A 21,943-nucleotide genomic window follows, 5' to 3' on the forward strand; every position below is an offset into this window, starting at 1 on the left:
ACCTGTGGAGTGACATGTTGGTCCGCGCCGCTGTTTACAGTCACTCTCTAATAATGCGAACTTCGGCGGAAGATTTTCGATCCAACCCCGGGCATCAGATCACAATCATTCGACGCACATTTGTCATCAATTATTTCGACATCGCTCGCAATGATCAGATCAATGTTTTCTCGTTCTTCTCTCCGTAGTACTGTTGCCTCTGCGCGATCATTCTCGTCCACCATCGCCGCCAAGGATCTTGCTCGCGTCACCCTCATCGGTAGACTCGGTGGTAACCCAGAGAAGGCGACCTCCGCCAACGGACGCGACTACGTTCGATATTCAGTTGCGGTCAAGCAGGGCCGTGAACCTGAGCCCTCATGGTACCACGTTGTTTGCTTTGATCAGTACCTGGACTATTTGTTGAACAACTTTTCTAAGGGGTACGTTAGTCGCATGCATCACAACTGCTCATTTCGATCTGACTAGGACATTTTCTATTCTATAGCAACTTGATCTACGTCGAGGCATCCGCTAGCTTGCAGCCTTTTGAGACCGCCGATGGCCGAAGAGTAGGCTCACTCCAATTGGTTCAACGTATGTGTCGAATCATGCCTTTTCAGCCCAATACCACTAGCAGCTAACAGGAATTATCCTATAGGATCTATTCAGAGACTGTCCTCTCCTCGAAAAGAAGAGCAGCCGGAAAGTGCTGAAGCCGAGGTCGATGTCGAGAATTAAGTTAATGACTGGTTTGGGTCCTGAGACACAGTATTTTAGTTTGTGGATTGTGGAGGTATCCGGAGCGGATTATATAAGTGGACATAAATCATGTCCCGTCACCCTGTACATCGAAATGAAAATGGCAAAATCTCTACTTATGAATACAATCGCGGTACACGCGCTTGAGTACAACTGTGTCGGCCACCATTATTTCACAGGGCAGAAGACACTGATACAGGGTATATTTTATTTCTCTGAAGATCTATAGTTACTAAATTACGATAATGTCCTGAGTCATTATCGTAAGTCCAGTGTAATACATTCATGCTCTCCGTTCTATTTGCGCCAGGATTCAAGGCCTTGCTCTACTCTTCGAGCTATTTCATCTTTACACATCAAATTATTGAAATTTAGAGTCTAGTTGGATGCCAGCGCATTGCCTCACCATAATGACTATTCTTGGATAATTAACATCATATTTATTATTCAGTAGAGCTACCCGTATAATACACCAAAAAAGAAAAACCCCAACGTACCGAGCTAGAATGTCCCAGTTGCACCCAACCGTCCAAAGTACAGTATAAAATGCACTCTCTCGCCATCACAGCACAATCACTCCCATGATCATATCTTGCCGCTCGATCACTTCTCAATGCGAATTTCATACTTGATTTTAACAGCCTTGTCGAGGAACTGCTGCTCGAGCCCATCGGCGAGCGTGCTACTCTCGCTCCGCGCGTCGTCCGCATTCTGGACACCGCCAATAACAAAAGCCGAGTTAGCATCAACGTTGCCAAATTTTTCGCCAAACTCGCTACCGAGCTCAATATCGTGCATAGTCTCCCAAGTGTCGAATCTCGTAGGTCGGGACTCGCAGGCTCCAGAAGTCACCGTCGAGTGGATAGATTGAGTTCCAGTACTAGCTGAATTAGTATCGTGTTTGGCCAGCCATTTGCTGTTAGGAAACAATTTTGGGAAACCGAGAGCGATGAGCCAGTCGTGGTACATGTTACGGGCATCGACGCCGAATCCAAAGTAGATGAACAAGAGCAGAGACACAGCAGTGAAGTAAAAAAAATCCTTGCGTGGGGCTGATGCCGCAATCCTAGGGATAGTATTCCAATTGGCATGAGTTTTGCTAAAGTTGAAAGCATGGATTCCAGGCTGCACGTCGGCGACAAAGCTCACAATTGCAAGAGGTAACTCAACGAACATCACTGTTATGCAGAAGAATAACAATCGAGCAAACCGCGCTACAGTCAACCCTGACTGACTGGACCGCAGAACCTCTCGGAATTGCCGCCGGCGTTGGAAGTATCTGTATATTGTAATAGCTAAATGTGACTGATATTAGTAGCAATTGACAATGATTAGGACTAGAACAGCCTACCGGAATAAATAGCCGAGACGAGTGGGAAGAATGGCCGCCAGAAGGTATAGAGCCAGAATGAGGCCCATGTATAATCGAAGATAACGATGCAACCAGAGTACTGAAGGAGCACGTATCGATATGGCTGGTAAATGTAGAACGTTGCAAGGTTCAGAAGGGGGAATCCAACGCAAATCAATAATTCGACTATCAACTCTCGTCTTTTTTGGGCAACAGTGACTGAGAGTGTGATATTCTTGGACAATATTCTTGCCAACGTCCGAGACATGGACGCCAAAGAGCAAATGATGCCGATTCCACAAACATAAGGCAATCGGCCAATTATGTCGCACAGTCCCTTTCCTTCCCAGTACTTGGACACGTCAGGACCTCCATACAGTGACGCTTGAATAATGATTGTTATATTGGCGACGATAACATATATGACGAAGATCGTGGCCGAAAGGTTGCGCTGCCGAAAATTCCAAAAGAAAGGGCTGGCCGATAGTATAAGTGACAATACCCCGCAGACGAAAAGCGCGACGTTGATCATTGTGCCGATGAGGATATGGATGCTCACTCTAGAACCAAATACAGGTTGCGGATTACCGTCAGAACAAATGGCCGAAAGAGAATACTAGATCAGATTAATAAACTAACAACCTGCGATTTGCCTGACAGAATAGCAAGATGGCGAGTAGGTAAGCTATATCTACGATCTGATGCATCAGAGAACACACAAGGTACATGCAAGACTAATTTACCACGGCCCAGCGTGGCCCCCTAAGTAACTGTACAGTAAAAAGTCGCAGGACATATTAACGGCAGAGACACGATTCAGCGTACGCCATTATGTGGCCCAGGACGAAGTAGATGGCCTTACTCATACTGGCACATTGCGCACTGGATCCTCCACATGATGTCCTTGTGGATCCAGATGTCACAAACTGAGACAGCCGTTTGAAGGTTCGCGGTAGCCGATGTCCCAGTCAGGACAAGGGAACAGAACCTGAATCATGACAAAGCTGCACAACCCCTACCACTTTTAGCGTCAACCCCGACCTCACGACTCCCCAATTGACCCACAAAACGGTACGGCGGTCTCAGTCGTGGATGATATTCGATGAGTTGTTGTCCTCGTGGCTAAAAAACGCAGACGCTTCTCGAGATGCATTGTGGTCCCAATTGGGCAAGTCGCGTGATTAGCCGCGGCGCGCATCAACTGAGCCGAACTGCACTCCGCTTTCGCTACCACTAGCAACTTCGATCCGGCAGACAATCGACTGTTATAGGCATTTATTTGCCCTTTGAGCAGAGTATCATTGTAATTGACAATTTCGGGACACATAACAAAGGCCAAATGCTAGTTTGTTCTGCCCGATCTTCGTCAATTGGTGGAGTTAGCTCCGACTAGATGAGACCTTAGGATATAATAGCGTATCCATTCTACTAGATGTGGAGGTGACAGATCGAAACCCAATGCTGTTCATGCTGCAAGCAGATATCTTTCTGCTTTGAGTCTCTCCGGTGCGGGGGTTGCCGTTAACTGTCTCGCTCGACGAGTCTCTGCCGCCGGTCACAGCCGCGCAGAATAATTCATATCACATTCACCAATGCGAATGAACGCTCAAGATCTCTGGCTGAGACAATTATCGCTGCGTGGAGTAACTTACTTTCATTTCTAAATAGAATTCTGAAATTTAAGGAGGTCAGCGGCACTATGTCTGCGAATCCTTCAACATCTGGTCTGAGTCGTGTCTTCGGCTCGATCTGGCGCTATGCGACAGCTTTCGTAAAAGTCGTTAATCAGTCATCGTTACCGACCACTCTCTTTGCTGGGCATCCCCGCGGCAGCTTGGGCAGCCTCAACACAAACCACCCACCCATACTCGTATTTAGACAGTTGCCTACATTTGAGTTATTTCTGCAGCAAGCGTTTCAAGCAGAAATAATGGATGTCCATCGCGTCATCTAATTTGTTACGAAAAAACGTCATTGCAATGTCTATATTCCTTCTCCGTAGATACCGACTCCATAATGCAGAGGATACATTACAAGACACTATACGCTATGCTCTGAGTTAGCATCTCCCGAGAAACAGACAAGCAATGCATAGTTAGGTCCCATACCATTACTTGTCAGATTCGACAATGACTATCCATGGAGCCGCGAACGCCGTAAAACGCTATTAGCTAGCCTGAGGGTACTTATGCCGTAAGACAAGAGATACCCTAGACTTGTCGGGATTAATAGCATGAGACGTGTAACCGAGAAACTTGTTGAAATCTTTACTCTTGGGAAACTACTTCTGATTATATACTACTACTCGACAGTGGGAAGATTGCGCGTTGAGGCACGCGGACTTTTATGATTGTTCTCAATGGTTAATATTGTTCTCTACTCTAAGGCGAAGCCCGTGCGCAACATCAAATTTCAGCCGCATATCCTGAGGCTTAGAACACAATTTCTAGGGATTTGTACGCCAATTCTCATTGTGCCTGATATGGCAATAGATGTGTATTCCACGCACGTGAATAGGGGCTGAGTTACATCGCATACAGTGCCTGACGGGCATTATTGAACGTGTGTATGATGCAGATCAATATGTCTTGACCAAGTGTGTATATCGGAACAAGAAGTAGAGCAGCTGCAGCAGCCCGAGATATTTGTGTAAACACCTAGCTCATCAGATAGGACGTGTCCGCAAGTAATACCTATTTATAAGGGCCCATTATGCCCCACAAGGAGGATACAACTAGTGAGCTATCACAGTTCGAACTGAGTTTCTACACGAACTTACAGTAGAACCCCGTTAATACGATTTACAGCTACCTCGTATCGGCTTAGTGGGGCACTACACTTTCTTAGGGGGGCAATCGTTATAATGAATTGATTTTTCACCAAATTTTTTGAATTATGGCACCGGATTTTATCGCTATATCAGGGGTCGAGTATCGTTATAGCAATGTTTGACTGTATTTGTGCGCTTCTGAGGCTTGTGCTTCATACCTGATTTCCCAAAAGTGGAACAAAAGGTAGGGCAGAGTGTCATCGAATATAGAGCGTGTCGCTGAACCCCGACATCGTAACGCATACCTAATAGCGGTAATATGCCGGCATTAACTATAGCCTAATGAAAACTATACGTTTGGAACATTTCCATGAGTGCACTGTAAATTAAATGAGTCAACCAAACGCGAATAAGAATATGGGACTTCCATATCAGTGTGCAGTAGGCAGCACGCAGCCGCAGCTAATATACCAACTAGAGGCTTGTAGGTGAGTAATAATTTCAGTGGTCCATTGCAAGTGTCATTAACAAGTGTGATCGGCACAATACTATCTACCATAAATTAATGCTGACTCATACTAATCCAATCAAGCGCTTGATTAGCATTTGACGCAAGATGTCGCGCGATGAATTCAGCTGTTCACAAGCACACGCGCCTTTGTTCTAATTCATCGTCCGTCATGGGCCAAGCCAATGCCGCAATATCGTTCTTAAGGTAGCAAATTTAAATTGATATAACTTAGCTAAACCAAATAAACTAACGCGAGCCGTCAGTATCCAGCGAAGTATTTTACAGTGCAATTGCGGTTGGTGTCTGATGGCCCCGAGTTGGACCTATGACGTCATCAGACACCCTAAAATTTCCCCACTTATTGGGACATATGAGTCAACTATACGCCATAAATGCCGCAACGTCTGTTCATATCAGAGAATGCACCTAAAAAATTTCGGTGGTTGGATCTATTAATCCTCGAGCATTCATCGTGCCATATTAAATTCCCTGATCGACTTTCATCATTTTGTCTTGCAGATTTTATAAAGATATTCATCGACTTCACGCAACTTGCTTTGAGTTGTGTTTATAGAATCTGTACTGCTTTCAATAAAAGTCTACATCGTTTTAATACACGCCTCATTTTCTGATTAGAATGGCTGTTCGTGCGCAGGTATGTGACTTCGCCGCATAATCTCTTATGTCATTATCGTGATTTGTGGGCTAATTCATATTTCTAGTTTGAGAATTCGAATGAGTAAGTCTGGCTTTACCGTCGCGTCTCAAATCATACATTGTCCTCTATGTGGGACGGTTCTCTCATTTTTCACTGAGCAGTGGCGTATCTAACGTAGATTGATTCTAGGATTGGTGTGTTCGCTACCTTGACGAATTCTTATTCCCTGGTTTCTGTCGGCGCTTCGGAGAACTTTTACAGGTACATCTCCTCAATACATCGAACCGGTGTGACTAAACGGATAGCTAACATGCAATAATGCAGTGTTCTGGAAGCTGAGCTTGGGGATGTTATCCCAATCTGCCATACTACTATCGGTGGTACCAGAATTATTGGACGATTGACTGCAGGGTATATAAGATACGAATATTTATCGTGGACTATGATTTAACTAGTTTGGATTAGAAATCGACGAGGGCTACTAGTCCCGGCTACCACTACAGATCAAGAATTACAGCACCTCCGAAATTCACTGCCTGATAGTGTACGGATCCAACGAGTGGAAGAACGGTTATCTGCCCTTGGCAACGTTATTTGCTGTAACGATTATGTCGCATTGGTGCACCCCGATATTGAGCGAGAAACTGAGGAATTGATTTCCGATGTCCTGGGAGTTGAAGTTTTCAGGCAGACTATTGCGGACAATGTACTAGTTGGTTCATACTGCGCGCTAAGTAATCAGGGAGGACTGGTCCACCCCAAGACCTCGATACAAGATCAGGACGAGTTGTCGTCGCTGCTGCAGGTTCCATTAGTTGCCGGTAGTATTAACCGAGGCTCACCTGTTGTGGGTGCTGGCATGATCGTGAATGACTGGCTCGCGGTAGCTGGACTGGATACAACTGCTCCCGAACTCAGTGTCGTGGAAAGTATTTTCAAGCTCCAGGATGCGCAGCAGGGCGCAATTGTGGGGTCTATGCGCGATACATTGATCGACACTTACACGTAGACTTGTTATGGAGTTAAAATTACGAAGATCTCTTGTTACTATAAACCGTTGGCGGATTATATAATGTGTATAAAACAGCAAGCACAGTTTTGGTGTCAGGATAGAAATTTTTTTGTACCGGACATGTGTAAGTTATACATCGCCAATCCCAGCACTAATAGAGATTCTGATTTAAGTCCATGGGATTGTTAAAGTAGTGGCAATAGACAAAAGCTCCTAACGATACTTATTACATTACTCACTGACTCAGTAGCTGTGTACAGCTATTTGACGCATGTTGTTCGAACACTATATCAACGATTCGAAGTTCTGAATTACTTTATGCGCCTTTCTATCCTCCTCTGAAAGCGGTGCATTGCCAGGTCTTTCAACGATGTATGCTTCCCATCCAGCCTCCTTCGCAGCAGCAATTTCTGCCTAAATTAGTATCCGTTCTCAATTATTGCGTGATTTGAAAGGTACGTACCATTCACGTTATCACTCAAGAATAAAATTTCTCTAGGATCCACGTCGTCGCCGATTTGGTTCGTAATCCTGGCATATGACGCGGGGTCTGTCTTCAAGCCGGCTCTCACAGTATCAAAGTACCCCTGAATACCTTTTGTAAGATCACCTTGCTCTGTGTGGGCAAAGAACAGGATCTGCGCATCAACAGACCCCGAAGAATAAATAAACACGCTCCGTTTACTCTTCTTGAAACTATCGGCGCCGGTCCATATGTCCAAGACTTTGTACACGTCTGGAAATAGTGGAGCCCTAAGTTCACCGACTTCGTAGCCCTTGCGCCAGACGTAGCCTTGTAAAGCTTTTAACTCTGGGATTTTTTTATCTGCGATGGTAAGTTCGCGGATGTATGTGTAGAGGGAGTCATAGCTTGTGCGAACTGTGGGTGGAAACGCGTCAACATATAGTTGCAAATCTGGTGGTGGGCTTGATGAAAAATGGAGACTCAATATGTCAGGTAGCGCTTTAAGAAAATACGGGAACTAAATAATGAAATACATTATTATGCCGTCGGAAAATCAGTTAGAAACAGATCTTTACCAAAACATCCTTGACGAATGAAATCGCACACACCGTACCCTCTGCATTAATACGATTTGGGTCAGTACAAAGAAATAGATTTTGAGCCAGCATATATTTACATACCTATATCCAACACTACATACTTCTGCGAAACCATTGATAATTATCCAATGCAGTGCCGATCACAAGTAAATGTCAGTGGCCGGTTGTTGGTATTAGTATGTTTACCTCCACATTATGCGCTATGTCGAACAGTGCAAACCCTAAAAGTGACGACATCGGACCTCCTCCGCGTTGACGTGATCGGGCCCCGCAGCACTTTAACGCCCGTTATACGGATTCGACTCAACCGCCGAAATTACCTTTATTACTCCTTTAAGGTAGTTACTGCGTCCTGTCGACGTCATGGCAGTTTTGAAGATTGAAACAGCGACGACTAGAAATTAACACAGATTTGCAATCTATTGTACAAAGTTCTCAATGGTGCCTATCTAAATTCCAATAATTAGACAGATATACTTACATTATTTTTACAGCGTATAGTATACAACCAGTTCATCTCCAACATCATTGAACTTTCACCATTCGTGCCTAAATACATCATACATACTTTTATACACTCTAAATGCGAATGATTTACCGTGCCCACCACAGGTGAATCAATTATCATGCGTCGTCATATTCACATTCAGGCATCTACCTTGTTCCTGGCAAGATATGACTATGACTATTGCTGATATAAATGCTTACTTACTTCGGACTTCTTCGCCTGGGCTTTCTCTTTCCTCCTAGCAATCAATTTATCCATATACGTCGTAATGAATAATTTAATTTTCTTCTTTTTATCATCGCTCAGCTCTGACGCGTTCTTGACGACATGTCCTGGACGCAGCTCTTTCTCGACGAGAATCTTCGTGATCTAAACCATCAAGATGTTAACAAGTACTCTTCAGCAATACAGAAGGCTCCCATACCTCTTTGGAATACTTCTTCACATCATCACGACCAACTTCTTTCTCGTACCGTGCCACGACATTAGGAACGTATTTCGCGAACTAAAATATCATTAGGACCGCTGAGAATATTAGTGACCAAACGAGACACGACTTACCGTCTTCGTGAGTTTCAAATCCAAAGAGACATCACCATTACTCTGCTTGTTCTCATCATTACCTTTTTCATCTCTCGACCTATGCTTCCGAGAACCTCCATTCGAGTTCTCTTTCTTGTTTTCTGTTTGCTCAGACCTTGACTCATCTTCTTTGGCACGCTCAGCCAGTTTCTTGTTGGCTTCGTCAATAATCTTCTGCAAATCAAGTTTTTCAGGCGCCGGTGTACTAGCAACAGGGGGAGGAGGAGGTGGGGGGGGTGGAAGGAAGTCTCCCTCTGGGAACTCCCACTGTGTACGATTTTCTTGTCGGTTGTAGTAATATGTCCGACCATTCGGGTCCTCGGCACTAGACCATCCCCATGGCAAAGGCTTTACACCATTTCCAGGCAAATTAGTTCGTTCAAGGGTTCGATGGAAGCTTCCTCGTTGTGGCGGTCGGAAAGAAGTCTTGGTCGGTTGACGGGGACCTGTCGGTGGACCCATCGGTAATAGCGAATCTGTCCTTGAATTCTTTGTATCAGGCTCCGGCGAGTTAGCGATAGAAACGTCCCTTTTCTCTTTATCCTTGTCAGTTTTTATCGGTCGTTCTCGACGAGGAATCCTATATGCCATCTCCAGACTTTGCCACTCAGACACCAACGCTTTTGCCAAGTCTTTTATCCGCTCACTTTCGCACTCGTTCGCAAACGCAGAGACAGTGCTTTCGATTTTGGAGCTCGATATCTTGTTGCGAGTCATTCTTGGCCATTTTGATAGAATCTCGAGTACCAAGATGACAACGTCATCCTCTGCTTTCCATTCCCGCAAAATCGATCCAAGAATCTGATAACCATGCATGCGCATAACACGTCGTTGAACGCCCAGGTCGTCGCTCGAGTGAATCCGCTTGAGCAATTTGCTCGCCAGCCATTTCTCCTTGCACTGTAGTAGTCCGCTCATAATCTTGGAGACGCCTTCTTCTGTAACAGGGCGAGTTGGTAATGTTGAGACATATTCCTCATCATCGTTCGTCTGTATCCTGCGCTTTCGTTTTGAAGTAGCGGTAGCCCATTCTTCATCGTCACTAATACCAAGAGCGTCAACAAACACCTGGGATAATTTAGGTGCAGCTTCCGTTTGCGTCTTGCCGCCAATAAACCCAATACAATTCGGTTCCCCGCAGTAGCATGGCTGAGCCTGGGCACCGTATCTATCGACGTTGTAGTCGAAAGTGATTTCTTCACCGGCAATAATATCTCGTTTCGCAAAGATACCCATTCGAAGCTTATCCTTGACAGCCCACTTATCTACGTAGCAGTTCGGGTTACAAGAGTGATTGCAGAACCGAGCCAGACAGCCCTTTTGCGTTGCATCGACAAATTCGCCTTTCTGCAACATCATGAAGTAGAAATGCTTGATGCCATCTTCATCATACTGCTGCATACGTCTTCGAAATCGCATCTCGTCGATAACCTCTCCAATATATTCGTAGATGAACGTGCCTTGCGGGATGTTTGCTAGCGCTCGAATACCGTAACCTTTCATATCGGTCTGAATTACATCCAAGGAAGCATATTCATGACGCTGAAACCGCTGATTCCGACAGCCGTCGCCGCAATTGCATTCGCCGTCGACACATTCCATTGATGTCATTCGATTGATACAGTCCGAGAATTCGTCGCATGCCAAGTTTCCGTTACCGTCTGTATTGTTTTTGAGTTAGACTCACTGTATAGATTCCAACACTTCCCGACAAGCTTAGCAACGAAAACGTTACGAACCCCAGTTTTCCTTGCAATCACACGTCATGATTTCATCTTGTCCAGAATCACCGAGACTCTTGTTACTGTACGTGCACTCGGTCAATTCCTCGAACGTCTTCTTCGCCTCTTCTGTCTTGGCAGGCAAGTCAAGGAATAGCGTCGGTGCATGGCCACCTACAGGCTTCTTAAGCTTCGTAGTCTTCTGGATGGTAGTCGTCGTAGTCGCAACCGTAGCCGTCGTGATTGTATACTGTTTCTTCGTGTCAGACTCTGTCGTTTGATTGTCGACGTACGTTACAAATGTGCCATTAGCGCTCTCAGGACCAGAGTGCGTGCTGGACGACGATATAGGACTTGCAGTTCCGCTTAATGACTTATACTCATCTTCTATGAGCTCTTCTTTCTCTTTTTTCACGACTGGTTCGCGGCTGGTGTCGTCGTATGTCATGGCTCGTAGGTACTGTGATCGATGGCGGAGACGAGGCGGCGAGAAACGCTCACAAGCAATCAAGTATTTCCTCGGCTAGCTGTTGAATCTATTGCCGAAATATGTATAGATACTATGTTAGTATAAATCGGTCACTTGTTTACAAGTAATAGACCAAATGGCCTAACGAGTCAATTTGTTGTGAACTGCAATTGCGGTAAGTTAATTGAAAGTGGCACGGCAGTGGCTTGTTCCAAAAGGCTGAAGCACGGCACATCACTGCTTATATGTTATGTATGTGCGATGAGTGGAATGATGGAACCAAAGCCATATCAATTTCGTCTACGATAGCATAGATACTGCATAATAAGACTCCGATTTAGTTTTAAAAAAGAGCATACGTTGTGAATGTAACACCTATCACAGCGGATGGGGCTAGTCTCAGCAAAATCCGACAGTCTTCTATTAATCCGAATACTTATAATCGCAATATTAGCCTTGAATTCGGTAGATACATGCTTACGGGACTTCTGTAAACGTGCGTGATATATTGTATCCAGTTAATTTGCATACAATTATCCAATTTTCACCTACCAGGCTTCCCATAGAAAGCGGAAGTAATCGGTTGTAAATTGTGACTCTTGTTTGCGAAGGGACACCCAAAACCTCCATGCTATCATAACATACTAGTCACATAAAACAACAGCTAATCAGCAATTCCTGAGGTACTTGAATTCCTTGTTGGCATAGCTAGTAATAAGACAGAGGACAGTTCAGCATCAATATCGGCGTCAATACAATCATTCCCGTTACAGTACGATACTGCATCAGTATATGAAAACACATATAGAACGTTTGCTGAGCAAGTGCACATCAGCGGTTGGCGCAGGATTAGGTGTCAGATATTTGCAGCTGGAAGCAAATTTCGTGGTAAAACATTCCTTGCAACCACCACAAAATTGGGACACAACTGCGCAAACTAGTATGCACTCCTGGTGGAACCAGGGAGAATAATGCGGCAGAAGTTGGGAGTCTCGATTTTGGACATCGTGAATAAACTCGCACCACGCATCCATGAAGACTCGCCCAACCCATTAAGTCCTCGCATTCCAACAATAACATACCAACTAACTATAACTTTCAACATACCAGAGATTATAGCTAAACGACCGCCCACGAACTTATCGAGATTCAGACAATCTACCATCTAACTTGGATTTTCAACATACGAAAGATTATAATTCAGAATGCAGTTAACACTTAGAGATATAAAGCGACAGAAATGGACCGTCGAAGTCGATCCTTCAGAGACGGTAAGTAATCGATCTTTCTATGGTACGTCTTACTGGGTAAAATATGTGGCAGAAATTTATCTACACATCGCCTGTTGATCGTCTAGATCACGATTCGAAGGTGCCAAAGATTTGAGCTTTGGAGAACAAATGCGGCTAGATCACTATATATTCGGATCAATTTCGCAGCTTCGCTATACTTGAATCCATTTGCGGCATACTAATGTGCGTGATACTTAGATCTTGAAGGTCAAGGACCTTATTCAAGCTGAGAAGGGATGGGATGCTACGCAACAAATGTTGATCTATTCTGGTTAGTAACTGTATTTGCATCTGTGCGTTCCTTTGGTGTGATCTATCGAGTCTGACGATCTCCATAGGCAAAACTCTGGTAGATGACAGGACAGTCGAGTCATACAACATCAAGGAGACTGATTTTATTGTCTGCATGGTTTCAAAGGTACGAAGTTATGGCAAGTTCGGAGAGATCTAGAATATTGATGTTCATCTCCGTTAGAAGAAGGCGACTACTGGTGCGCCTGCTGCTGAAGGATCTACTTCAGCGGCGCCTGCCACACCTATCACGCCCGTGCCAGCCCCTGTCTCAACTCCTGCTGCTCCAGTGACAGCGACCCCTGCTCCTGCTGCGCCTCCTGCTGCCGCTCCCGCTCAAGTTGAAACGCCTTTAGTTTCGACACCTACCCCAGTCTCGGCGGCGCAGGGTTCATCTGGTTTCAATGACCCCTCAGCATTCTGTAAGCATCAATTCTCAGCGCACAAATATTCAAGGATATAGTTGACAGGAGATTAGCCACTGGTTCTGCTCGTCAGGCTGCTATAGATAATATGATCGAGATGGGATACGAACGGAATGAAATCGAGAAGGCGATGCGTGCGGCGTTCAACAATCCAGATCGTGCAGTTGAGTACCTATTGACAGTAGGTACTATTGTGTCAAAAATCTTATGTCAGTTAACATATCTCCTAGGGTATTCCCGAGCACTTGGTGCGAGAAGTTCCTCAATCTGGTCCACAGCCTGCGGCCGCTTCTCCACCTCCAGCTGCGGCTCCTAGCATTGCACCAGCTGCTCCTGCCGCTGCTCCTGCCGCTGCGCCCGCCGCTCATGCCGCTTCGCCAGCGGCTCCCGCAAATTTGTTCGAGGCCGCTGCCCAAGCCACTCAGCAGCGACCAACTCCTACTGATCAAGCTGCCTCTAGTGCTAACTTGGACTTCTTACGGAACAGTGCTCAGTTCCAGCAATTGCGGGATCTTATTCGTCAGCAGCCTCAGTTTCTCGAACCAATTCTTCAGCAAGTTGCTCAGTCCAACCCACAGCTTGCGGCGGTAAGTTTTCAGAAAGCCCTTGGACCGCCAATACTGATATCTAGTAGCTCATACAATCAAATCCCGAAGAATTCGTTCGATTGCTAACCGAGGGTGCTGAGGATGAACCTGGTCGAGGTTATCAGATTGAGGTTACTCCAGAAGAATCGGCTGCTATTGACCGACTCTGCAGCTTAGGCTTTCACAGACAGGTTGTTATACAGGCTTATTTTGCTTGCGATAAGAACGAAGAGATTGCTGCCAACTATTTGTTTGAACACGTAAGTTAACATTGATCTTCGCTATCGTCACGGAGTCTAAAATGTGTATAGGGTCACGAAGACGATGAGTAGTTTGATAATGAAGTAATTGGTTCTGTTTCATGACTATATTATTATTAATACGCGACCTTTGTTTATACGTCTATTGTAGCGCGTCAACGGATCTGGCGGCCCGGTAACCTCTTGAGCATTGTTTGTGAGCATTTATGATCGTTAGGAATGTTTTGTGTTTTTCTTGTAATCGTTCAGTGCTTCATTTAAGTCCTCCAGTGGTGTCCGAAAATTTAATGGTAATATTTGAATTTATGACCTGCCGACCAAGAAATGCACATATTATACAATTAACCGCTCCCAATAAATTACAATGCATCTAATGTCTGCTATGTCGTGCAATTTCGCTCTTACTCAGCTTTAGCCCCGACGGCGTAAATCTGCCTACACTTTGAATTTTCAATCCTCTATCGCGCATATCCTTAGATTTTTTCTGCCTGCTCGAGGATTTTGGCAGCACGATACCAGCCTCCTTGGCATTTTTCACGTATTTCTCTTCACGTATTGCACTTTTCTGCAACATTCCCTTTCTCATTCGCATTGGCATTTTCTCCTTGTTGAATTTTTTCTTTTGAGATTCCAACAGTGTCTGAGGATTAATAGAGTAATAATCTCTGTTGGAAGTTTTCACCTTACCGCCACTTTGCAACGCTAAACTGTCTATTCGAGCTTCCATTGTTTTTGTTCGCGCTTTGCCTATGGGATCAAACGATCCGTCTGAAAACGATATCGCACCGCCTTTACGTGACGCTTCAGACAATATATGAGACTCAGTGATTAAGCGTTGCAGTTCAACGTCGTGCTTCAGGTTCATGTATTCGTCGTCATCTACTTTTGACTTTTGTCGGGATTGATTTTTAGCTTGTTTCTCGAGCACGCTTTCCGGTTTTGGAGCCGATTGAGACTATACCATGCGTTAGCACTGGAGATTAGAATCAACTACAAAAGAAGTCTTACCATAAAATTTCGACGATCCCTTGGTGTAGGAGCTTTAATCATTCTCTCTGTCTTTGATCCATCAAATCGAATAACGATAGGACCGTCGGCATCGTCGTCCCATGAGTTCTTTCGTTCCAGCGACTTTGTAAAGTCATCATCAAAGCCAATAAACTCATCCTCGTCGTCATCAAGTTGGTCTTCATCTTCGTACTCCTCCTCATCTTGATCATATGCGTCTTCTTCATCATCATCGTCGTCATCATCATCATCATCATCATGCTCAGGATCGACAATTCTGAACCCCTCCGCGCCATTCTTAACGCGAACCTTAGAATTCTTCATTTCCTTCATCTTGCGCAACTTCTCCATGACTTCACTAGCAGAGTCGCTAGATTTCCGCTTCATTCCCTTCGCTGAACTCGATGCCGCTTTTGCCATTTTTGCTTCCTTTAGCAAGCGAAGCTGGTTCATTACATCAGCAGCTGATTCTGCCATTTTTGCTCCTAAATATCGCCGCTCCCATATCATTTTTTACTCTCAAGTTAATAGGCGTGATTACATATGTCCGAAACATTTTTCAGGGGTCATTTCAGTCACGTGATGAGACAAAATAATGGCCTGTTTATTTCGAGGTTAGCAATTGTCTAAGTCGGCTGGTTTTATTCATAAATTTAACTGTCAATTATTAAGACATAAAATGAGAAGACCTAACTAAACCAAACATGACATTACATGGTACCATAATAGCATACCCACATCTTCAGTATCGTGTATCATCATTATCAATGAACGTCATGACATATATATTGCCCACCCATATCTATAATTTAGGCAACTTGTCCATTCTGACCTTGCCTCTGTTCCGCCATCGTTCCCCAAAGCTCCACGTCATCGTCCTCCTCATCGGTAGCAACACCTGTTGCGATCCCGAGGATCTCCAGCATACGGGCGGTCGTACCGCCGAACACTATAACCGTGAGTACGACAACGACGAGAATAGTGGCGCGTAGAGCGTTTGCATCTTCGGCTTCAAGACCGGCTGCTAGTGCGACACCGACTGCGCCACGGAGACCAGCCCAGAAGAGCATGACTTGGTATTGTTGCGGGAGTTCATCAGGATAGGGGTTCCCAGATGCACGAGCACGAGCACGGTGGAAGAAGTTGATCACGCGGGAGAGGGGGAAGACCGCTGCCCAGCGCGATACGCAAATTCCGAACTACTTGCAATGTTAGCATTGCGGTACAGGCGTACGAGAAGATGCGACACGAACCATTGTCACTACAATCAAGACTGGTTTGTATACCAGCTCGACCTCTGTGAAAAGCGACAATCCGAGATATATGAAAATGAAGTTCTCGGATAATTGAGCTAATGTCTGGAAAATATATTTGACGGATATTTGAGTTCGCTTCGACATGTTGAAAAAAGCGTAATGTTTTAGCGTTACACCGCAGAACAAGAGCGAGACGATGCCTGCGAAGAATGTCCGTCAGTAATTAATATCGCATTAGGCCACGATTAACGTACCAGACATATGACATCCATTCGAAAAGAAATATGACGCATAGGCAAAGAGCATAATAAGACATGTTTCTATCGATGAGAAATCCTTAATTTGGGAATGCCGCAGTATTATGGCTGTCGTGACCCCGACGATAGCTCCAATGAGAAGCGATATTGTGAAAGTCATTAGGAAAAGTCCGACGCCTTTGAATAAACTACTGAAACCAACTGATTCGCCGTGAAATTTCTGCGTAGTTCTATCGGGACTATGAGCGACGAATATTACAATCTGGATCAAATATATGTACTTACTCAAACATGACAATAGAGACTGCATCGTTAAGGATACTTTCTCCAAAAATAATTGTATAAAGTTTGGGATCAACTTTGTAAGTATTAAATATTGACAGAATTGTTACTGGATCTGTAGCCGACAGTGTGGCGCCCACGGAGAGTGCAATGACAAAAGGGACCTTGAGACCTTCTAGACCCAAAAACGCCCAAACATAGAGTATACATCTAACGTTTTGGTTAACGACGTATCATGCAACGAGGTTAATCTTTACTAACCCTAAAACGACCGCTGAAACGAATGTGCCGCCGAATGCAAATGCCAGGATAGTGCCGATATTCCTAGAGAAATTCGCCTATTTAATATTAGACACGAATAAAATTCGGGAAAACAGGAATTAAGCGCACGCACGAGATGTAACTCGTACCCGCAATTCAAGATAATAGGCGGGAGAAGCATATTAAAGAAATACGACGACTTGAACGACACCGCATCCTGGATATAGTGCCCTGGAGATACCCGAATGATCAAGCCAACAATCATGCCTATATACCTATCAGTAGCGTTATACGCAAACATGAGACTTGCAAATACCGGCAAAGATAGAGACGACTGTCTCATGCACAGCCCGAATCTTGCGCACTTGCAAATAGTAACTGGTCCATAAGGATCCAACTAGCAATGCAATCAATATAAATAGCGCCCACGACGAGTATAGTTCCTCTTGACCGGGATCGTTCAATTCGCCGTCTGCCGATAAAGTTAGTACCACGGTTCTAATCAATGAATGATCAATCGGATTCCAACCGTCAGGGCTACCCGAGAAATCCGCGTCATTATCTCTCTTGCCTATAAATAATTAGCGTCTCTTCAATTTCTTAATAGTCGAAATCTTACTCAAGCTGCCTAGTAAAGACGGCGCAATTGCGGATAACATAGTTAAATGTCGCGAGCAGCAGTAAGTTAATTGGGGTCAGTTAACTGTAAACGAGCTGGCACGTATCGCCAACACAGTTATTTGTGCAATTCAAGGATTCATTAATATCGACTTATCGCTACTGCCTAGGTGACCTCGTCGCAGTGTCTACTTGCTGCAATATGCTTAACGGCTGGATAATTGAATAGCGTCGGTGCTCTATCTGCTTTTACAAACGTGGCGGCAGTTAGTTTGCCTCGCGGCTAACAATTGTACACGGGTATTGTGGATATCTGTGGGTTGGGGTTTGTAGAGGGCCACAGGATGTTACCCGGCAGCGACGCGTATTGACGTCTGCGACGCGGACAAACGAAACTCAAATTTCTGTGGGGTCTTCAATCGACAGCGCCCATGGCGATCGTCGATGAATTTGCACTTTTTGCTAAATCGCAGTGAACCTGCGTAACAGGTTTATCAGTTTTGCACAAAGTAGTATTTAATACACATTTTGGTAGACATAGAGAATGGTAGGCGAAGAACATGCACGGGTGATTTTGGTCAACGAGATGAGAGAAGAGAACAGCACAAAACAATCGACGCCGCTCCATCGGTCAGCAGTCGGATCTGGCGTATCATCGCCGGCACCGGCAGATCCTATTGATGATGAGATTCTACGGTCACGGGTGGAGGGGGAGGACAATGTTGATGAGAATTTTGGAAATCCGACGAGATCGACGATTTATATCTTCTTCCTCACGTTAGCGATTGGGGGGTTGCAGATATCATGGTCTACTGAGTTCTCAAATGGCACTGTAGGTCATTCATAATCATTTAAGGGATTATGATACTGATTTGGACTAGCCATTTTTGCTCTCGCTTGGGATGTCCAAGACAGTTATGAGTCTAGTTTGGATCGCAGGCCCGTTATCTGGCGTACTAGTTCAACCGGTGGTCGGAATGCTCAGTGACTCGTGCATGTCTCCATTTGGAAGACGACGGCCATTCATGGTCGGTGGTGCAGCTTTCACTACGTTAAGCTTATTAATGCTGAGCTGGTCAAAAGACATAGTAGCTGTAGTACTTGGGAGATTTACCGATGCTCTTACGGGTGCCACCCAGTTTTTGGCGGTCATTATGGTATATGTTCTCGATTTTTCTGTGGGAACCGGTGAGTCTTTCTTCGTGTTCTTGTCCATCAAACTCACTGACTCTAATCGGATTGACAGTGCAAGCCAGTTCCAGAGCGTTTATCGTCGACAATGTACCGATCCACCAACAACAAGTAGCGAATGCATGGGCAGCAGTTTTGACAGGCGTTGGAAACATGATTGGGTTTATTCTCGGGACAATGAACTTACCCAAGGTTTTTCCGTTTTTCGGAAACACGCAGTTCAAATGTCTGGCCGTGATTGCATCCTTGGCTTTGATCCTTTCCATAGGTCTCGCATGCAAGTACATTAAGGAGAAGGATCCGCGCTTTGACGTGTAAGTATTTGTACGTGTGGTGCTGAGTAGTTATTGATTGGTGCGAAGCTATCTTAGGGAACAACGGATCAAACGGCGGTCGATACTGGATTTCTTCCGACAGACATTGCGCGGAATCTCACGATTGAGTCCGCAGGTGCGATTGATCTGTGATACCGAGTTCTTTGCTTGGACTGGTATGTTATCCTCTTATATGCAGGGATACCGAGATTAACGACTGATAGGATACTTTCCAATGTAATTGACACTGTTCGTATTCTTGCTTTGTCTCTCTGACAATTCGCAGGCTGTTCTATACGACGACGTATGTCGGCGAGATGTATTATCAAGAAGTCATCCACGGGCGAGACCCGTCTTCGCCGCAGCTCACGAGTGACGAAATCGACAAGTTGTGGGAAGCAGCAACACGGTATGCGAGCTGGTCACTCCTGTTCTACTCCCTCACGTCCCTGATCGCCAACTTAATGCTGCCCCTGATCATTGCCCCGTCCTACGCGAACCCCGACCTCGCCAAACCATCACGTTTCCGGATCAAATGGCTAACGCTGCCGCGTTCATGGATGCTCTCGCACATTGTCTTTGCATTAGCAATGTTGTCCACTTTTTTCATCAGCACAGGTAGACAGGCGACCATCATGATCGCTGTACTCGGCATACCTTGGGCGCACGCGCTATGGGCACCGTTCGCGTTAATCGCGGAGGACATTGCGAGGATTAAGGAGAACGTGAGACATCCTAATTTTGAGCGTTTCGAACACGAGGCGGGTATTATCATGGGCGTGCACAATGTCTTTGTGTCTTTACCGCAGGTTCGTATTTCATACCCTTTGTACGCAGAACTCGATGCTGACTGTACCACAACAACAGGTGTTGAGTTCCCTGGGCAGCAGTATCATTTTCAAATTCCTCGCGAAGCCTCGCGGCGAGGAGGACGACAATAGTATAGTATGGATCTTCAGGTTATCCGGACTGGGGGCGATTGTGGCGGCGTATTTAAGCACGAAGATAAAGACGCCGGATCAGTTGACTGTAGAGGATATGATGTTTGATGGGTTATCTGAGGAAGAGTCGATTGATTATGCAGAGGCAGGCCCCGTGAATGGGCAAGTGCGGATGTCGCAGGAGGTCTAGGTGCAGGCTCGGATGGAGTTAGTTTCTTGGATATTTGGTCGTTTTAATTGTTTATTAACCAATATTGATGATTTATTTATGAATGCCCTGTCAAGATCGCCTCGCCCACTACGACTCACGCATAATGCATGGTACAATTGTATCAAGTGGTCCTAATCAGTTACGCCATATTATCTCAAGGCAGCGATCAATCTCGGCCAATGACAAATAACGGCAATACAACTATCGCAGCCAACAAAGCTAATTCGAGCCAGGCCTTATTAACAAGGGGCTATTTGTCATCGGCCCAATGTCGCCAATTAGTATGGGACGCGCGTTGACATTTTGACTGCGATTTCGGGAGACCGAAACTAATATTTCGAATACACATATACACATTCTCATGAGGAATGAAACTATCGGCCTCTCCCTCAACTAAATACGATGTTGCTTGAAAAATTAAAGTAACGAATACGGTCTGGTACAAATGAACTATCTTCCTTCAGCCTCGTCACACAAGCCACCACTAAATCTGAAACAGGTGATGCACACTAAACGTAACCCAAGAACACCCTTGCATGTAAATTAAGTTTACACAACCCTATCCCGTAATTCGCAACTTATGCGGGCCGTTATGCCGCGTTCCATTTAATCTTATAGATAAGTAAGACTGAGTAGGTCCGTTACTAAATTACAAGTATAACTAGTATTAAGAATTAATTGTCTAGAAAATCATTAACATTGATTAATTGGCATGGGAGATCATAGATAAATTCGTGGAGGGCTTTCCAAGGCTTGTAAGGTCGATATCGAGTCATATTAGAGGTCGATCGTAGAGACAAACAGCAGGTCGTTCAAAGTTTACAGTATTGATCGAATTTGCAATACTTTATTTATGTAAGTTCGCTGATAATATTTAATAACTGTAATAAAAGCCTCGAAAAAGTAGCATTCCAACACTCGCGTTCGGGATCAACCTTGTAACTCATGACAGCAATGCCCTTACAAGTTCATCACGTGTATGCCATGTGCGGACTTTTGAATCGCTGAGAACCACTTGGAATGGTCTTCGGAGGGGGCCGACAATTTTGTGATGACATGGTGCAAACTTAGTAGGTGGCACGTGAAGTAGCATTAATAGGGGCAGGCAGTATTTCTCCCTTCGTAAACTTGCCATGACGTAATAACATCCAGATATAGGCAAGTCGAGAGAGATAGATACAGTTAGAAAGTCGTGAAAAAGCAACGGCCGCCGCCAAGCTCGGCTAGGTAGTAGTGTGCACAGAAACGATAAAGTGCACACTGTCCGGAGCTTTAAGTGGGGGGATTAATCCGATACCTCAAACTTTCAGTCCCTTTCATTTTTCATTTTCATTTTCATTTGATTTTCATTTGATTTCATT

The 21,943-nt window shown here is 44.9% G+C and overlaps 9 protein-coding genes across 9 annotated transcripts; 4 read left to right on the top strand and 5 right to left on the bottom strand.

Annotated features, from left to right (window-relative positions):
* The first annotated feature begins 91 nt into the window (after positions 1-91).
* V1508DRAFT_366182 (uncharacterized protein) lies at positions 92-1,194 on the top strand. Its single transcript, XM_066937356.1, has 3 exons — positions 92-422; positions 488-576; positions 641-1,194. The coding sequence occupies exons 1-3, from the start codon at positions 151-153 to the stop codon at positions 718-720; spliced, it is 441 nt and encodes a 146-aa protein (XP_066797710.1). The 5' UTR covers positions 92-150; the 3' UTR covers positions 721-1,194.
* On the bottom strand, positions 1,166-2,879 carry V1508DRAFT_277695 (pheromone A receptor-domain-containing protein). The gene is made up of 2 exons (XM_066936505.1): positions 2,093-2,879; positions 1,166-2,036 (listed from the first exon to the last, which is right to left on the bottom strand). Exons 1-2 carry the CDS (start codon positions 2,622-2,624, stop codon positions 1,345-1,347), a joined length of 1,224 nt encoding a protein of 407 aa, XP_066797711.1. The 5' UTR covers positions 2,625-2,879; the 3' UTR covers positions 1,166-1,344.
* Positions 2,880-5,838: 2,959 nt separating this feature from the next.
* V1508DRAFT_411864 (uncharacterized protein) lies at positions 5,839-7,264 on the top strand. Its single transcript, XM_066939532.1, has 5 exons — positions 5,839-6,028; positions 6,096-6,112; positions 6,221-6,292; positions 6,356-6,442; positions 6,497-7,264. Exons 1-5 carry the CDS (start codon positions 6,011-6,013, stop codon positions 7,038-7,040), a joined length of 738 nt encoding a protein of 245 aa, XP_066797712.1. The 5' UTR covers positions 5,839-6,010; the 3' UTR covers positions 7,041-7,264.
* On the bottom strand, positions 7,131-8,472 carry V1508DRAFT_454143 (HAD-like domain-containing protein). Its single transcript, XM_066942569.1, has 4 exons — positions 8,190-8,472; positions 8,085-8,125; positions 7,507-8,026; positions 7,131-7,453 (listed from the first exon to the last, which is right to left on the bottom strand). Exons 1-4 carry the CDS (start codon positions 8,221-8,223, stop codon positions 7,329-7,331), a joined length of 720 nt encoding a protein of 239 aa, XP_066797713.1. The 5' UTR covers positions 8,224-8,472; the 3' UTR covers positions 7,131-7,328.
* Positions 8,473-8,642: 170 nt separating this feature from the next.
* V1508DRAFT_277876 (uncharacterized protein) lies at positions 8,643-11,595 on the bottom strand. Its single transcript, XM_066936506.1, has 4 exons — positions 10,938-11,595; positions 9,178-10,859; positions 9,041-9,121; positions 8,643-8,985 (listed from the first exon to the last, which is right to left on the bottom strand). The coding sequence occupies exons 1-4, from the start codon at positions 11,365-11,367 to the stop codon at positions 8,794-8,796; spliced, it is 2,385 nt and encodes a 794-aa protein (XP_066797714.1). The 5' UTR covers positions 11,368-11,595; the 3' UTR covers positions 8,643-8,793.
* Positions 11,596-12,298: 703 nt separating this feature from the next.
* V1508DRAFT_366196 (XPC-binding domain-containing protein) lies at positions 12,299-14,611 on the top strand. The gene is made up of 8 exons (XM_066937357.1): positions 12,299-12,659; positions 12,879-12,951; positions 13,019-13,098; positions 13,156-13,393; positions 13,450-13,577; positions 13,627-13,983; positions 14,031-14,243; positions 14,295-14,611. The coding sequence occupies exons 1-8, from the start codon at positions 12,594-12,596 to the stop codon at positions 14,313-14,315; spliced, it is 1,176 nt and encodes a 391-aa protein (XP_066797715.1). The 5' UTR covers positions 12,299-12,593; the 3' UTR covers positions 14,316-14,611.
* Positions 14,612-14,613: 2 nt separating this feature from the next.
* On the bottom strand, positions 14,614-15,728 carry V1508DRAFT_395649 (uncharacterized protein; the record flags this gene model as incomplete). Its single annotated transcript, XM_066938059.1, has 2 exons — positions 14,614-15,198; positions 15,252-15,728. 2 exons carry the CDS (start codon positions 15,726-15,728, stop codon positions 14,614-14,616), a joined length of 1,062 nt encoding a protein of 353 aa, XP_066797716.1.
* A 156-nt stretch (positions 15,729-15,884) lies between these two features.
* V1508DRAFT_381998 (Cation/H+ exchanger) lies at positions 15,885-18,186 on the bottom strand. Its single transcript, XM_066937717.1, has 9 exons — positions 17,927-18,186; positions 17,837-17,878; positions 17,624-17,779; positions 17,441-17,574; positions 17,308-17,384; positions 17,050-17,256; positions 16,762-16,994; positions 16,505-16,707; positions 15,885-16,450 (listed from the first exon to the last, which is right to left on the bottom strand). Exons 1-9 carry the CDS (start codon positions 17,964-17,966, stop codon positions 16,061-16,063), a joined length of 1,482 nt encoding a protein of 493 aa, XP_066797717.1. The 5' UTR covers positions 17,967-18,186; the 3' UTR covers positions 15,885-16,060.
* Positions 18,187-18,343: 157 nt separating this feature from the next.
* V1508DRAFT_411885 (major facilitator superfamily domain-containing protein) lies at positions 18,344-20,902 on the top strand. Its single transcript, XM_066939533.1, has 7 exons — positions 18,344-18,757; positions 18,807-19,113; positions 19,172-19,430; positions 19,479-19,606; positions 19,655-19,667; positions 19,717-20,239; positions 20,298-20,902. Exons 1-7 carry the CDS (start codon positions 18,470-18,472, stop codon positions 20,559-20,561), a joined length of 1,782 nt encoding a protein of 593 aa, XP_066797718.1. The 5' UTR covers positions 18,344-18,469; the 3' UTR covers positions 20,562-20,902.
* Positions 20,903-21,943: the final 1,041 nt, after the last annotated feature.

The sequence above is a fragment of the Lipomyces doorenjongii genome, assembly GCF_038497915.1.
Source record: "Lipomyces doorenjongii strain NRRL Y-27504 unplaced genomic scaffold V1508scaffold_8, whole genome shotgun sequence".
Taxonomy (NCBI): Eukaryota; Fungi; Ascomycota; class Lipomycetes; order Lipomycetales; family Lipomycetaceae; genus Lipomyces; species Lipomyces doorenjongii.